The 17,732-nt window shown below is 26.4% G+C and overlaps 1 protein-coding gene and 1 pseudogene across 1 annotated transcript; both read right to left on the reverse strand.

Annotated features, from left to right (window-relative positions):
• Nucleotides 1–7,334: 7,334 nt before the first annotated feature.
• On the reverse strand, nucleotides 7,335–10,952 carry LOC114130647 (uncharacterized). The gene is made up of 6 exons (XM_050205547.1): nucleotides 10,753–10,952; nucleotides 10,508–10,661; nucleotides 10,124–10,275; nucleotides 9,669–9,819; nucleotides 7,526–9,103; nucleotides 7,335–7,446 (listed from the first exon to the last, which is right to left on the reverse strand). The coding sequence occupies exons 1-5, from the start codon at nucleotides 10,950–10,952 to the stop codon at nucleotides 8,600–8,602; spliced, it is 1,161 nt and encodes a 386-aa protein (XP_050061504.1). The 3' UTR covers nucleotides 7,335–7,446; nucleotides 7,526–8,599.
• A 3,422-nt stretch (nucleotides 10,953–14,374) lies between these two features.
• On the reverse strand, nucleotides 14,375–15,053 carry LOC114130646 (uncharacterized; annotated as a pseudogene).
• Nucleotides 15,054–17,732: the final 2,679 nt, after the last annotated feature.

Raw genomic sequence — 17,732 nt, forward strand, 5'->3', positions numbered from 1 at the left:
GTACATACACACTTTATATACATCTGAGAAATCTTGCAATAGCGAAGCATTGCCGGGTCAGCTAGTATATTATAAAATTACAAAATATTTTTATTCTTTGTTTTATTTATGTTATTGTTGGCTACACTGGGTATTTTTTCTTTTATTTTGATTATCTTTAGGAACAGTTGTCGCAATAAATTGTTAGATAATAATATATGTTTTTCAACTGTCAACACGTGTTTAAAGTTATGTCCATTTGAATGGACACTGGGATTTTATGCCTTATCATATTACAATTATCGCTATAAATATATCGTTATTCGACCAAAATGAACATTTCGGTTTATTTGCGTAACATAGCTTATAATTATAAGTTCAGTTCGTAATTTTAACCATGGCTTTAAACGACCAACAAGTTCTAAATTTATTAAACGATGGATACGACAGTGATATTGATATTCTTGATGAAAATTACGATCAAAAAGATGAACTAGAAATACTTTTACAAAATTTTGAAAATGACGACTTTCACGGGTATTTAGAGACTTTTTGTGAAAAAGAAGATCAACAACAAATAAATGAAGTTGAACGTGAAGATTCTTACGAAGAGTATGACATTATCACGCCAATTCAAACATCAGGTATATTTAGTATTAATTTTGTTCAAAAAAAAGATATTGAGTGGATTATCAAACCTTTTACTGCGCCACAATTAAAACTTGATAACTTAGTTATTGTTGACCCTTAAATAATAATACCAACGCCAATTAATTATTTCGCTAAGTATTTTAATAATGATTTTTTTGAAAAAGTTGGTTTTTATACTAATTTATATGCAGTGTAAAATAACAGTTTTAATTTCAAATCGATAAATTCTACTGAAATAAAATCTCTGATTGCTATCCAAATGTTGATGGGTTGTTGAAAATATCCTAAAAAAGAAATGTATTGGACACGTAGATATCGTGTTGACATTATAGCGGATACAATGACCAAAAACAGATTTTTTTCACTGAGACAACACATTCATTTGATTAACAATTTAAAGATACCTCGTAACAATAACAATAAATTTGTCAAGGTACGACCTATTTATGATACATTAAATAGTCGCTGTCAACAATTACCAGTTGAACGAAACTTGAGTGTAGACAAACAAATTGTACCCTTTAAAGGGAAACTTTCAGTGAAATAGTATATGAAAACAAAACAAAATCCTTGGGGAATAAAAATATTTTTACTCTGTGGTGAAAACGGAATTGTGTATAACATGATTTTATATCAAGGCGTGTCAACTAATATAAATGACGAGCTTCAGAAAAATTTTGGTTTTGGTGGAGCTATAGTAGTTTGTTTAACTCAAAATATTTGTGAAAATCGACACTTTTTATACTTTGATAATTTTTTTTGGTCGTATAACCTTTTTTATGCATTTTTACAAAAAAAAAATTATGCTGCTGGTACTATTCGAGTGAACCAATTTTTCAAACCACCTTTGTTGTCCAATAAACAAATTTCAGTTTTAGGAAGAGGTACCTCATTCGAAATAACGTCAAAATTAGGAATAAGTTTGTTAAAAAGGTTCGACAATAAGCCAATAAATATGGGATCGAACTTCATAACTTCAGGTAGGTATACCAGAATACGTGAAACGATGGGATAAAAAAATAAACAACACGTGAAAATTGAAAGACCCGAAATCATAAAATTGTATTATAAATCGATGGGAGGAGTTTACAAACACGATCAGCTAGTCAGCTATTATCGCATGCACATGAAATCAAAGAAATGGACGCTTAGGATGATCTTTAATGTGTTCGATATAGCGGTGTCAAATTGTTGGCTAGAGTACATAAATGATGCCAATGCAGTGAAAATTCCTAAAAACAAACAACTTGTTTTATTGGATTTTAAAAGCACTCTTGCCGAAGAACTAATTCTTTTGGGCCGACCTACCTCACCAAAGAAATGCGGACGTCCATCAGCTTCACCTAGTAATTTTAATGTTGACATATCGATAATCTACCATCTAAATGTGTCAAATCTTTAGAGTTATCTTTTGCCAGCTGTCAGCCAAGACCAGACATCACACTATCCAAAATATGACGGAAAAAAGAAAGCTACCCGTTGCAAAGAAAAAAACTGCGCAGGTAAAACATATGTAATATGTAGAAAATGTGACATCCATTATGTTTTACACCTAAAAAAGATTGTTTCTATAACTTCCACAATAAATTGATATAATATAACTTTTACTTTAATTTTAATTTGTTTGTTGTATTAAAAATGTATTGTGATATGTAGAAGACTGCAGTTGCTATTGTTTTATTTTGTTTATTTTATTTTTGAAACATTTGCCAAAGTAGGCATATACTATTGTTTTGTTTTGTTGTTTATTTTATTTTTGAAACATGCCAACATGCATGGTATATAATATTTTAAAATATAAAATATGTAGACGTATGTTATTGCATATTATATTTATTATTTTTATTATTATTATATTAAATTTAATGTTATGTTTTGATTTATATATTATTATCTTATAGAAATAAAAGATTTTTATTATTTAAAAATACACTTATAATATAACATAATTGTATTTATTATTTTTACGTATTATTTTTTAAACTTTAACACTACGTCCTACGTAAATGTCACAAAGAAGGCGAAAAAAACAGTTTGTACTTCGCCGCTTATACGTAAGACATAGCGTCCCAATGTCCATCCCAGTGGACGGTCCTGTAAGTCCTTCAATAATCCTTAAAATCTTACCAAACCTGGGGAGATTGTTTTATTATGACTATAAATAAAAATAACAATGAAAAAAAAATTTTTGGGTCAGTACAATTAAATGGGTAATAAAAGGGTTAATTATTAAAAATTATTGGTTACTTACTATTATCAATAAAATTAAATCACTTCGACACAGATAAAGTTATTTCCCGATGCGATTTATAATTTTCATATAAAATATATACGTATTAATCAATAGTAAATAAATTAAATGCTACAAAATTTTAAGTCTATTAGATAAGCATTTTACATTTAAAAAACAGATATATTTTTTAATCTTAACTGTATACTTCTAATCTCTGTTTGAAAATTGCTCATTTTTATATTATGTTTATAAAACTTCAACAGATTAACTTAAATTATACATATTATCTAGGCGCATATAGAATTATAACTTTGATTTTGATATTAAAATAGATAGCTACATTTAATGAATACATTACCTTTATTTAGCTTCCAACAATTAAAAGAATGAACTTTTCCACCTAAGCAGATTATTCGTTAGTATAATACATGACATAAAGTTTGATAAAAAAAAAAAAATACTTAAATAAATAATCGGTGCGAATATTAATAATAACCATAAAATACTCTTATTGTATTAGGTTCTTTAATCGTAACATAAATTAATTATTTTATACTATACTATGTATTTTGAGTTACTTATTTAACACGTTTTAACAATTATAAATGTATAGTTCTATTATATTGGTACTTAATTACCTATTGGACATATAGTTATTTCTCCGTAAATTATTTTGAAACTTAACCATAGAAGTCCTAATGATACATACATAGTGTCTATAAAATTACAATTTATTTTACTCCGTAACCAATTTAATAAAATAGAGAATTGTCATTTATTGAGACTGTAGTTAATTGTAAAGATTGCTATCCATCGATGCGAATAGTAGTAACACAAATGCCACGATAATTGTTCCAATATGAAATAATAACATTTTATTTTATAAAATTCCACTTGTATTTTATGTGATACAGATGTTTGTATTTGCTTTTAAGTAGTTATGTACATTATTATTTTACATGTGTAATTTGTACATTCCTATAATATTTTGTATAAAATAAAAATCGTAAATCTAAAACTTTTATATTTAAAATGATTTATAACATTATAATTCAAATTTTATTTTATTTTTCTATACCTAGTTTAGGGACACTTTTACAATAGGTACTAATAAAATCTTCATTTTTGATTGTGTATGGAGCGATGCATTAATTAATGTATAATATTTTGTTTCGGTAGCTTTATAGTTTGTGTAATTTGAATTTTGAATAAAGCATCCTATTTTTTTTTCTCCAGCTATATAAAAATTTATAGTTACACTGGTCTAACTTTTCTTTACATATTTAATAAGTTGAGAATTTAGTTGAAACTTCTAAAAATTATTTATATTAAATTAAGTATAATAACGCAAAAAAAATATATATAAATATATTAAAAAAGATTTATATGATATTATAAATATTATTTATATGATTATAAATAAGTTGGTTATTATTGTATATGATGGTTATTTAGCTTAAGTAAAAGTTAGGCAAACACAAGGGATACAAGTCTTGAATGAATGCTGTATTTATATATTATCAGTTATTTTAAATTTGAGCGATTACCTTCCTTCTGATTGTCGGAGGGCTCTCGAGGTCGTAATTGGAGAATGACCAAGTACACCGTTAATAAAATATATGTTAGTTATTAAATTATTATATTGTATCAAATTTAATAAATAAAATGTAATACCTATAAAATTATGTAACTATATAAGTATAGATGCGCATGCACCTTACCATATTCGCAGCTGTCTGAATACGCAGTTGACGTAATAAGATTGATAAAGATTATTTTAAACACTCAGATAGAAATAAAGAAACACTGATTAATTTCGATTTAAGAAAAAAGCAAACGGCTCAGTTGTTGCTCGCAGGATCTGGTGTGTGGGTCTTCTCTGGTGCTCATGCACTTGACTGGTCGAATGGTGCTCGTACACATGTTGCTTTGAAGGGTGCTCATGCATTGATGAAAGGAGACGACTTGGTCAAGCCGGCCAGAGTCGCAATCGGCTCCATCAAAGGTCTCTGCGTTACTAAGAAATTGTCTTAATCCCCGGCGATAGAGACCCTTACTGGACCATCCATTGTCTCTGGCGGCACACAAAATAGATCACATGAGTTGCGCTACACTGTCACAACTATATTTAATGTCCTACGTGACTAAATAATATAAATCGTTCCTTTCATCAGTTATTTAAGATGTTTATTGGGGTTTATTATGTGCGTGCGACAACTCGACCGTTATTTATTTTATTGAATAAAAATAAGAAATTTACAATCATGATATGTGAAAGTGAGCATATCATTACAATATTTATGTTAAATATTGTATATTTTTAATTTATTTATGAATTTATTCAATTTTTAATCAAAAACTACACTCAAAATTGATGATTTAAGCATTTTTTTTTTCTAAATAAAATACATCAAAGTTAAACATTATTTTAAAATACATTCATTGTTTTACTTAAAATATAAAATACAATTCATTTATACAGCTATTACTGTAACTAGTAATTTTGAGAATGGAAAATTTCGGCGACATTTTTCGCTATGCCATGTCAGTGCAAAGCTATTTCGGCGCAGAAGTGTAGGTATCCTTTTTAAATCTAGGTATACTACGGATATGAATGGATTTATTTATTAAAAACAAAATATAATAACAATGCATTAATAAATAATAGTATATTATAGTATCTATTTAAATCTGTATTGTAAAATTGAGTCCTTTAATTTGTGTTGCTAATTTATAAAGTTCCTTATTAGGAATACTGATTATTATTTTACCACTTTATACTTTCCATAGTTTAAATTGTTTTGAAAAAAAAAAGTTCAAATAATAGTATTCCTTTATTGAGTTGTTTATTTGATTTATCATTCCTAAAAAAAATTACTGAACATTACGGGTCTATTTGAAAATTAACCCTACTAATATGCAATAAAAACCTGAATGATTATCACCATTTCTCTACAAGCATCGTGTATGAATAAATAAAGTAAAGTAAAGTTAGTATGGCTCAGAATTAATCAATTGTCGGTACATCATGACAAAAACTAAATTTATCGTCAAATTGTCAAAATATATCAAAACTTCTTTGTTATATTGATAGGTACCTACATTAGAATGTAAATAGATTTATTCAGTTTAAACATTTTTTATTTCTTTAGTTTGAAAACAATGTAGTTTCAAAAAAAATTTAAAAAATTAGGTTAAACGTGACTACGTGGTGTATTTACTCAACAAAATGTACCTAATGTTTGTAATTTTTTATAATATCAGGTTTTGAGCTAACAACTGTACGTTGTATAACATAACAAAACAATACGAATAATAAATAATTAAAAACATTTTATCATTTAGTTGCTTAAATATTGAGTACTTATTGAAGCTTCATGGCAACGTTTGTTTCCAAAACTTCTTAACCAAAGACGTATTTCAAGCATTTTAGAACAATGGTTGAAATATAATATTGTAATTTTAGTATATAATATATTATTATTATTACCATTACCATTACCAGAATTTAGATTACCTTATTAATTTACAAATGCAAATTCGTTAATCAGATTAATTATACCCCGTTCTTTCATTTAATACGAACTCTACCTGCTTGTATTATAGCTAATAGTATATTATTGTGTGGTGTGTATATTGTATGTATAGGTGAAAATTAAAAATATATGGTTTCCATACTTCTACCATTTGAATTTATACACAAATGTAAATAATTATACATACAAGATGTATTGATTATAAATTTTATAGGATTCACATTTGTAGTAGTAAATACGCTAAGCGTAAATGACAGTCGCGGAAGGCCGAAATTAAGTATTCAGAGGATTGGTTTTGAGGTAAATCAAAATATTAAGATAACATAAAAGATATTATAGTTGATATATAGTTGTGGCTGAAGTAATGATGATTCGATCGTATAATAAAATTATCATGGGTCATACGTAAACTGCGCCCGAATTTTTATCTATGTTAAAAAGGTGTAATTTAAACTGTGCTCGACTGCATATTATTACCATTCTGCACATCAAATAAAACCCATACAAAAATACGGCTTTCTCATTGGTTCAACATTTGGCGCGATATATGATTTCTTATCATAGTTTAATTTATTTTAATTTCATGATAATACAATGAGATTTTTCATTATGCAAAAATTATATAAATTATTATTAATTATGGTACTTAAAGCCGATATCTAAAGCCGTGATGCACTCTAACTATTAATCTTTAAGCTAATTTCTTTGGTATTATATTAATATAATGCTATTTATTATTTTAATAATTATTATTATAAAGTAGTCAAATAGAGTAATATAAATTAAACAAAGTTTACCATGCTCAAATAGTAGTACTATTTATAAACACGTTTAAGTACTAGACTACTAGGTATGTATTTAATAATTGAATATATAAATCAAATTATTTTATAGCTTAAAAATTGCACACATAATAACAACTCAAACAAGCACTTATAATAGTTTAATGAGATTTTGCATTTGGTGTACAATACTACAATCAGTTATATTTTTAAATACATTTCTAGGTTTCTTTTTTTGGTTTCATTGTTCTGTTGAAGCATCGACCTATAATATTATAATTTAATGAAATTATAAATACTAAGTCATTAAACAATTAATATGTTATAGTTAATTAAGAAGATACCTGTAGGTAGACGTTTACTTCCTCTGGTTATTCCAGGTTTCCTCCTTGAAATTGTTGTTGGTTGCACTCTTATTGCTGTACCATCCCTTTGTCTTAGCAACGTAGATTTAGACCCTGCAGTTGCAAGAAAAGTATTAAATTGTCCTTCAGAATTAATTTTTTCTAATCTGCTTTTAAATTTTAACAAATTATCATAGGACGAACCACCAAACTTTGTAATGTTATTTATCATTATACTTTGTATATCTTTTAAAACTAACAATGACTTTTTTTATCCATATCCCTTTAAATTTATCTACTATTGTTTCATCTATTTTCATATTATTTTCATTACCAACTTCTTTATTACTTTCTATTACACTATTAGTCACATTACTTTGAACCTGTTTATTTGTTTCATGTTGTTGATGTAGAGTTTCTGTTGGTATTAAACTTTCATAAAACATTTGTGGGGGTGCTCTATCACCTAATGCAAGTTTTGATATTAAATATTTATCTTCAACTGTTATAGGAGGAAAATTAATTCCAGTTGTTTTAAAATATTTATAAATAATGCATTGATGTTTACAAAATTGTCCATGAATACCTGCTTCACATGAACAAACACCTATATTTGGTTCAACACAATACATTATTTTTTTATTTTTTTCACTTGGGACATAAAATTCTTCATTGTCAATATATATATCTTCTTTGGTGACATAATCAATTTTTTTAATTAATTTTTGAAAAAACAATCGAGCAGTAGAATTTCTATCATTGGAAAATTCTAAAAATTTTTTTTTATAGTATTCTTCCAATTTTGTACAACTAAAGTCAATCAGTGAAATAACATTGTAAGCTTTCACGCGACATAATATATTTTCCTTGACAATTCTTACTGATACTTCACTGAAGTTGTTGGTTTGATGGTCTCTATTAGTATGATCCCTACAAGCTAAACAACAGTTTTCTTTGTATTTCCAATGATGAACAGTGATATATTTTTGCCACACAGGATAGTTACTTCTAATATTCATAGTTTCGATGTATTTTTTTTGTGCCTCTTCAGAAGTTTGCGCATATATCATTTTCCTAAAAGCATTCATCATAGGAGTGCGATCTTCTTTTTAAATACCTATTATTTTTACTGTCCCAGAGCCATCTCCAAACTGATTTTAGTACATGAAAAATGCAAAGTAGCGATCTCGACTGAGGCCACACAGTTTTCAGTGCATTGATTTCGGCATCTGAGTTATCTGTCAAAAATAATGATGGGTAACCTTGATAACCAAACGCGTTTTTTACATTTTGCTTTATTAAACTAAATCCTTTTGAATAAGATGCTTCACTTTGGCCTTTGGATATAATTACACCTAAAGGAGCTGCACCAGCAGCACACGGAGTTAGTAAAAATGTAATGCAATGGTTTTCAGGATCACAAGAACTAGTTGAATCAACAAATACAATATCTTTGGATAATGGCAAATCATGGGCTCGTTTCATAATCGGAGTTAAAATAAGAATAACAAATGGTTGCTCTTGAAAGTATAATGAAATTCCATTTGTAGCATAAGTTTCTTTTTTTTCTTCTAGTTTCTAAAATAAATTGAAAACAATTTCAAGTAATATGCTACAATAGAATGCAATTCAAAAATTTAATTAATTCCTAGGTAGCATTATAGATTATAGGAAATAATTTATTATAAATTATATTCAATATCTATTCTACAGTAAAACACTTATTAAACACTCAACATCTGCAATGTCAAGTTATATTCTCACTAAATACCAAATGTCCAAGTGAAAATGAAATGTTGAACGTTTTTAATTTGTAATATACAATTATAAAATATAAAAATGCTAAATTTAAAAATATATGTATAATTTAACTGAGAAATGTATGTAATAATTAAACTCTAAAATACTAATAATACTTAAAAAGTTGAAAAATGAGAATATAAAGTAAAATCTGTAATATAATTATAAAAATATAAGTCTTCTTGATTTAGTTTGTTATTTTGATGTAGTATAATAAATTTTAAAATTAAAAGTATTAATAATTTGTAATGAAAAATGTTTTATATTAAGCTACATCAATAATTATAATAAATTTAAACAATATATTCATCATATAAATAATTAAACATATATATTTGATTACCATAATTACTCCTTGACCAGTACGGGGTCCTAGGTTTAGTACTCTCCACTGATCATGCCAATTTTGCACACATACATATGTTGGGTTAATTCTACCGTTCGCAAAATCTTCAATAGGTTTATTTGACATTTTTAAAATACTCTCATGATATCTATTAATTATGAAATAATAAAAATATTTTATTTATATACTTACTACTTAAGGTTGATAAGATACAATTTTTTTAAAAAATATTAACTTTTATTAGTAATACTAATAGAGTTAATGATCATCAATTGTAATTATTGTTAACATTAGAAACAGAAAAATTTTATATTCAAATTTTACTAAATCAATTCTTTTACAAATATTATAGAATTAAATGATGTTTAATTAATTTTAAATGGCACTATCTATTATAAGAAATCAGCATAAATAAATTGTACTTTAAATCTGTCATATTATTATTTATTTACCGTAATGCATCTGATATTGTCATTCCATCATTAAAATACTCTTCAAAAGTGTTTCTTAAATGTATATTTGGATTTAAAAACCGCAGAGCTTCTGCAGTGTTAATATTATGATTATGAATATTTGAAATAGTAATCATACCTAAGTACTTATTCTATAAACATAAAATATTATTTAGTTATTAGTATTTAATTTAAAGTTTCAATCTTTCAGTAAATAATTGTAAATTTAAAAATGTTTCTACCAATAATCTAAATAAATAGTTTCTAATTTTATGACTTATTAGTTGGTTATTTTTAAAATCAGAATTACACAATATTTTCATACCTACAAGTTGTAGGTTATAACTTAAATGAAATTATTATTTTACTTTGTGTTTTACCCACCTTCACAAAAGGGTCACTTTTTCTAGTAGATACAGTGTCTACTTTCACTACAACTTTAATAAATGCTTTACAATCAGTATTCATTGATTTACCTCTTTTGTTTAAAGTTCTATCTACTTTATGATGAGAACTATGGTGGCAAACATAGTTTTTTCTATAAAGTAGTATCATAAAACATTTAAATTACATTTCTGATTTATAAACAAAATAATTTATTTAGATATGTTTACTAGGTGGCTACATACTTGCATTGAATATATGTTCCATTAGGAACTGTTGTTCGTACATTCCACCTAGTGTTAGTTTTTATAGAAAATTCTTCTACCCATTTACCGATATCATGAATATTATTTAAATTTGACCAAACAATACTTATTGAGTCATTTTTAACTATAGTATTTTTAAATGAAGAAGGCATAGCATCAGAATTTATAGATGGATTCATTTTTAAATGAATTTATGGATCACTTTATTATGAAGAAAATACACTATGTCATCTGCCGTTGTCATACTAATTTAATTGATAATACACATTAAATATTAACAACAGTAAGTTTTCTATAAAATACCATACTTAGTTACTAAAAATAGATATCATTTGTATTTTGTAATAAATTATTTATTGGTAATTTTTTTTTTTAAAAAAAAGGTTAGTATATATTTCTTACTTTGTACCTATACTTTTTATGACTTCATTAATCTTTTAATTCATAATTATAAATTACCTTAGGATATAGATTATCTTAATTAATATATTCAATTATTAAATACATAAAAATATTTTTAAATAGTTACTACTTGTCTATGGTACTACTGTTTGAGCATGGTATTTAAAAATTATACTCTTCATATTATGCCTACAAAAGAAATTCTTATACAAAACTTTGTTTAATTTATATTATTCTATTTGACTATGATAATAACTTAATAATAATTATTATTAAAATAATATATAATTTAAATATTTTATCGCAACCCCATTCTTCCAATATCCCAATTCCCAAATGCTTATTGATATACATATGTATATAATAAATATAATAATTATTAATAATTTTTGCAAATTATTACATTACATGGTTTTTATAAGTTTATATGTTTGTAATAATAATTTATATAATTTTTGCATAATGAAAAATCTCATTGTATTATCATGAAATTAAAATAAATTAAACTATGATAAGAAATCATATATCGTGCCAAATGTTGAACCAATGAGAAAGCCGTATTTTTGTATGGGTTTTATTTGATGTGCAGAATGGTAATATGCTGCCCGACTTATTAACTTATTAAATTTTGACTCATTTAAATCTCTAAGTTTGACAATTGCGTACTTTTTCAAGTACCTATATCACAGAAATTTTATTTTCGTCAAGAAATACCAACACGTTATCCAAATATTTTCATGTTCATAGAAAAGTTAAAAGAAATTAAAATAGAAGTAGGTATACCTGTATTATACATCAAACTAAATAGTATCTGAAATGAACCCTTTAAATATCAAAATACCAAAACAAAAAAAAAAAACGTGAAAAGTTAAAAAATGTATTTAATTAATAAAATAGTAGTCAAATTCTAATTTATGAATATGTATCCACAATATTTTATTGTTTGTAATATTCGTAATTATTTTACTTTTTAAAATTATATATTTTTTTAATTCCTAATTTTATTTTATTTTTGATTATTCATATTATATGGCTGTAACAAATTAAGTATACACTAAAGATAATTTTACAAAAATTGATTTTTTAAATTTTACCCGGTGTAGTGATCTCTCACTATCGTTTATAAATGAGTGCTTGACGTCTGCAGTTGGACCAGTTTGGTCGTAAAGGATTAGGTTTTTAAAAGTGAGACAAGACACAATGTTAATAGAAATGTTTATTAAAGTTAAAGTTAAAATTGTTAATAAAATTACATATGAATTTGAGGACAGCACGTTAAGTAACTGCCCGAGAAAATAGTCACCTACTCTAAAATTTGGACATAGACTAGTTCCATGTAGATGTGAACTAATTCTAATTCTAAGACGGACAGAGAGCCGTATTTATATGGTTCTCTGTACCCCCTGGTTGTACATGATAGAAGACTAGGAGATGGACAAAAAGGCGAGTCAGTGATTGTTGTTATTGTAGCTGCTAAAAGTGGTTTTACACCTAAAAGTTAATTAACCCTAGGTTGGACTTGTTGTTGTGCTACTACGCCAAGGCCTGCGCATTTGTAATTTATGCGCACGGCTTGTTTGTTAAATCAACTTCTTAAATCGAAAGGTTGTTTGTGATTGTCTTTCCCATACGTCTTGATTCTTAGAAATCGCCAGCAAAATTAATAACGTATAGCTAAGAGTTCGGTAATAAAGTATTTACATGCGAAGTTCATGTAAATTAATAATAGACAAAAATAGTGAAATGACTCCGTCGGTTTACTACACCGGGCGCATTTTACATGACACCTTTTTACACTTGATAAAAACTCGGGCGCTGTTTACATGTGAGATTTTGTGTCAACCTGTATTTTGGGCGCAGTTTACAATCGCCGTTATCATGAAGTAAAAGTTGCGAACACATTGGAAAAGTAGTACTTAGATAATGAAAATACGATGGTGGTTGTATCATTTTGACATTTCGTCAACAGAATATTGTCAATTTCCGTCATTAGGTACAATATCTTGCTTCTGAAAAGTAAATAATATCTGTAATACCTGCAAGTGTTCGCGCCAAATAAACTGCTTATCGCGGGACGTTGGTCTGCACCATGGCTAAATATTTAGGTATGATCTCAATAAGACGCATTTGCGTTTTGGGCTGCGCACGTACTATTCATGATTTGGCATTAAAAGAAATCTTAACTGACAGTGATTTTTATCACCGTACTACGTCGGTCGGTATCATGAACATAATATATTACACTATTACACTGTCAAGGACACTGACTAGTGGCTACTGCTGAACTGGTGTGATACGCTTATTGTCGCCAGTTCATTAATAATCCGCTAGGAGCGCTACGCATGCGTTCGCCCGTAACACATCCATATTCCATAACTTTAAGCTGCTGTCATATACTCATAATATTAAAATTGAATACAATAAAAATTATATACATATTAGTGTAAAATTTACTAAAAGTTGATTTTTTCATAAATATATATTAATTCTGTTTGATACGTATTAACCAATGTTAACAGGAAAACATTAAAAATATCATAGTTACCTATTACTTTTTTTTTTTTTTATTAGCTACTGGTATAAAACCATTTTAACTCAAATTAGTTATTACTTATCATGTATTATATAGTATACTTATAATATATTATATATTAAAATAGTAGGTAGTAGGTATATTATAATATTATTAACTGAATTAAAAACATAATTGTAATTTATGAATAATTATGTATAATATATTACCTATGTAGTTTAGTAGATTCTAGTTAAAACAATATCAAGATAAAAGCAAAAACTATTGAATAATTATTGTAGACAAGCATTATAGGTAAGTACAACAGAAAATAGAATCTAACACATTGTAATTACATTGTCATACATTTTAACTAAAATAAAAACAATATTGTTAAAGTAAAATAGAATTCTTTTTTAAAACAAAAATACTTCTTTAAAAACTAACATTGTAGGTACCTACATTAAAATTTAGAACATATTATTAGAATTAAATACATTGTAGTTATAACAATATCACCAGTTACAAAAGAGGAACTTTTAATTATTTTTTAAAATCAAAATATTTTGATTTTGATTTTAAGTAAAAAAAAATTGATTTCAGCATAATTTTGATCAATGTAAATCTTTATTTAGAAATAAAAACATACACAAAATACAACAATTTTTTTTATATATTTAACAATTTCTATGTTAATGTGAAGTTTGCTATCTTTTTTTTTTTCATATTTTCCTTTTTTACTTCAGAATTATTATAGCTTTGCAAAAACTGTCGCATTCTCATATTTATATAATATTAATTGATAGTAAAAGCTAGTATTTCTTTACTATGTTGAAAACAAGGAAAATAAAGAGTGTCACCTAATAGTTCAGTGAGTATTAACTCTAAAACGTCTGCCATTTTACAATACTTAGAAAACAACTGTTCAATCTTGCATATAAAATTAAAAAAAAATAATATTTGGGTGTATTAATCCTCCCTTTGACTTAAGGTTAACTAGCCGTGCAACCGGTTCATATGAACACATATTTTGTTTGATTGCAGATTGACATGTCACACATTTAAAATAGCGTACAATTTGTTTACACAAACACCCTGTGACATAATATATTACACAATCGATTACAGGAGCTACATAATAATTATGATCACTGGGACTTATTATATCATCTAAGCTCCAGTCATCATGTTGAATTGCAAAGTCCAGTTTTTTGCGGATTTAATATAATAATGGTTTGTTTTTTTCTGGACTATAATAAATTGTTTTGATACTATCAAGAGAGATTACATTTTGAGAAGGTTTATTATTTTCTATGGTGCAGTTTCCTGTTTTAAGAGGTTTCAATACATTGTAAACGGATAACATTTTGTATAATTGTAAAAAGGTTGGAGTAGCTGGATGGTCATTTGCACCCCCTGCTTGGCAAATCGTACCAAAAAAAACGCTAAATTTATAATAATTTAAACTTTAATAATAGTCATAGTTTTGGATATTGTATTTTTCTTACTTCCAAAGCATCTTGATTAATTTTTCCGGTAAGAATGTATCGTATACCATATTTTTCTTTTAAGTAAGTGCAAATTTCTAAAGTAGAAGTCAAAGTTACTCTTAGCCCTTCTGCAGTATTATTGGTAAGAAAATGTTTTGGCTCTATTTTGTTATTAATAACACGCTGTTCCCATTCATTCAACCACTCTAGAGTATTTTGTAAAATCTGCAAAATGACATTCAAATAGTTCAATTCTTATTAAATAGAAATATTTTAAGCTTTTTAGCTAATTCAAATCAACACTAAACACCAATCAAAATTAATAATTTGCTAAGATTATATAAGCTGTTGGTATTCACTATTAAAGTAAGCAAGCTGCATAAAATTATAGTTAAATTACCTATATCTATGGTTGCAAAGAAATGATCATGATTAAAATGCAACTCATTAATTGTTAAATAAATATAAGACCTTATCGAACATATTTAATAATCAATTTTATTTTTAATAATATTAGTTATCACCAGAGTAAACTCAACTAATTTTAAGCATAAAGCCATTATCAGAGGAAAATATGCTCTGAAACAATACAATTATTGTTAAAGTTATATTAATTTTGCTTACACATTTTGTATGGTTTAAGGTAGATCGATCCACTTACAGATGGCTGACTTAAAATTAAAATTAAATAGTTTAATAGGCATCTAGAGTTTACTAACTTTTTAAATGTACAATGGTAACTTAAAACATTAATAATCAATGAAAATTTACACAGATGTCACTAGGAAAAGTTGTTTTTGTATATTTGAGATTATTTTATGGGTTATTCAATATTTAGGTTATTTGACATATTATAGTTGAATTATTTTAATTTTAAAATTATTGATATTCATTTTAATAAAAATGGACCAGAAAAAATACTTTTTTAATCAAAAAAATGTAATAAATGTATTAACCAGTTATTATCATTTTGGTAAAAAAAATTATTAATTATTTTACTTTATAATCATTATTATCAGGTGATACTCCTTCATTTTTTAGCTTTCGATTCAATGCATCAAACGCTGCATTCATTTTCAAACAAAAATTCTCAGTTGCCGTAGAATTATTTAACTGAAGACTATAAGAGCGATAAAACTCAAGACTCTTTGCCATTGAATTACTATGAATCTATAACATAATATAATCATTATTAATTAAAAGAATAAATGCCTATACAAATAAAATAAATAATAATAATGCTACCTGCACAGCAAGACGAACACGCATTTTTGCAGAACTGTTCAAAACTAAGTGGGATGCAGATAATTTAGGACAAACTTTTAAATTTCCAGGATTCATTTTATCCAAATTATAAACATTTACAAAATGGTCCCATTTTACTAGTGGTTCATTTTCATGAATCTAAAAATTTGAATTCTGGTTACTTTTTAATATATTTTTTTCCCTTTATATGACATTGAATATTAAAAATGTTCATTGTGAATCTATAGTTTTTAACTTTAATTTGAAAGAAACAAGGATTTCAAAATTAAATTTAAAATATTCTCATCAGTAAATTATACTACTGGTCAGTTTACTTTAATGTTTGAAATTAAAAATCTATATTGCTATGAATGTATTAAAGTAAAATTTCTAAATAACCAACATAGACCGGCCAGATAGATTATACTAGGTATTGTCATTTTTAAGTACATAGTTAGATATTATATTTTTGTACAAACTAAATATTAAAATATATCAACAAAATAACAAACCTTGAGCTCTTTATTATTATAGAGCCTATTTCTAATATTCTTAAAAATATGTGGTGTATCAGAGAACACAAATATTTTACGGTTTTTATCTGTTGGGTGCTCAAACCAATTTTCAAATTTATTCATTTTTCCACTTATTCCCATTTCACTCCAAAATTTTCGATTTGGCGCTGCCCCATCACATATAAATTCCATGGATAAACGCTTCTGCCTTTTCAAGTACTGCGATAGCCTTCATTACTATCTGAGTTAATACTAGATCTTTAGTCGGTCCTTTTGATGCAAAAACACCAAATGGTTGGGCATAATTATCTTCCAAAGGTATGAACATAAATACTAATTCATGATTTGCTTTATCACTGAAAGTTTTTCCTTTGTCACCTTCTTCCTCAAAATTGACTAGACCTGTTAAGTGTTCAATGATTTGAAAAAATACTAATTATTTAATGTGTGTTTCATTGTTTACCTGTATATGTAAGATTTGCTGAGTTAACTGCAATACTCTCGCGAGTGGAAATTTCACCAAAAACGAGCAAACCATGGCGTTGAAATTCTTCTTTTTGTGCCATATGAAGAGAAAACATCTGAGGAAACTTTGGATCAAATTCACATTGTGTATCGATAGATGATAGGTACCTTTAACACGATTTAAATTTATAAAAATGTTTTAAAAAGTACCTAGTATTAATGTATTACCTTCTTATGGTTCTTACACAAGGTAATGGCATAATTTCATTATTTCTAATAAAATTATAGCCACATGGTAATTGCATATGAAATAGTAAACATAAAAGGATC

This window comes from Aphis gossypii, chromosome X (genome assembly GCF_020184175.1).
Source record: "Aphis gossypii isolate Hap1 chromosome X, ASM2018417v2, whole genome shotgun sequence".
NCBI classification, from domain to species: domain Eukaryota; kingdom Metazoa; phylum Arthropoda; class Insecta; order Hemiptera; family Aphididae; genus Aphis; species Aphis gossypii.

Excerpts from the sequence above, each read along its gene's own strand:
- LOC114130647 (XM_050205547.1), bottom strand. The coding sequence starts at position 10,952 with ATGAATCCATCTATAAATTCTGATGCTATGCCTTCTTCATTTAAAAAT. Across the intron at positions 10,276-10,507 it reads AAAGTGACCCTTTTGTGAAG|AATAAGTACTTAGGTATGAT; the intron begins GTGGGTAAAACA and ends TTATGTTTATAG. Across the intron at positions 9,820-10,123 it reads ACAATATCAGATGCATTACG|ATATCATGAGAGTATTTTAA; the intron begins GTAAATAAATAA and ends CATAATTAATAG.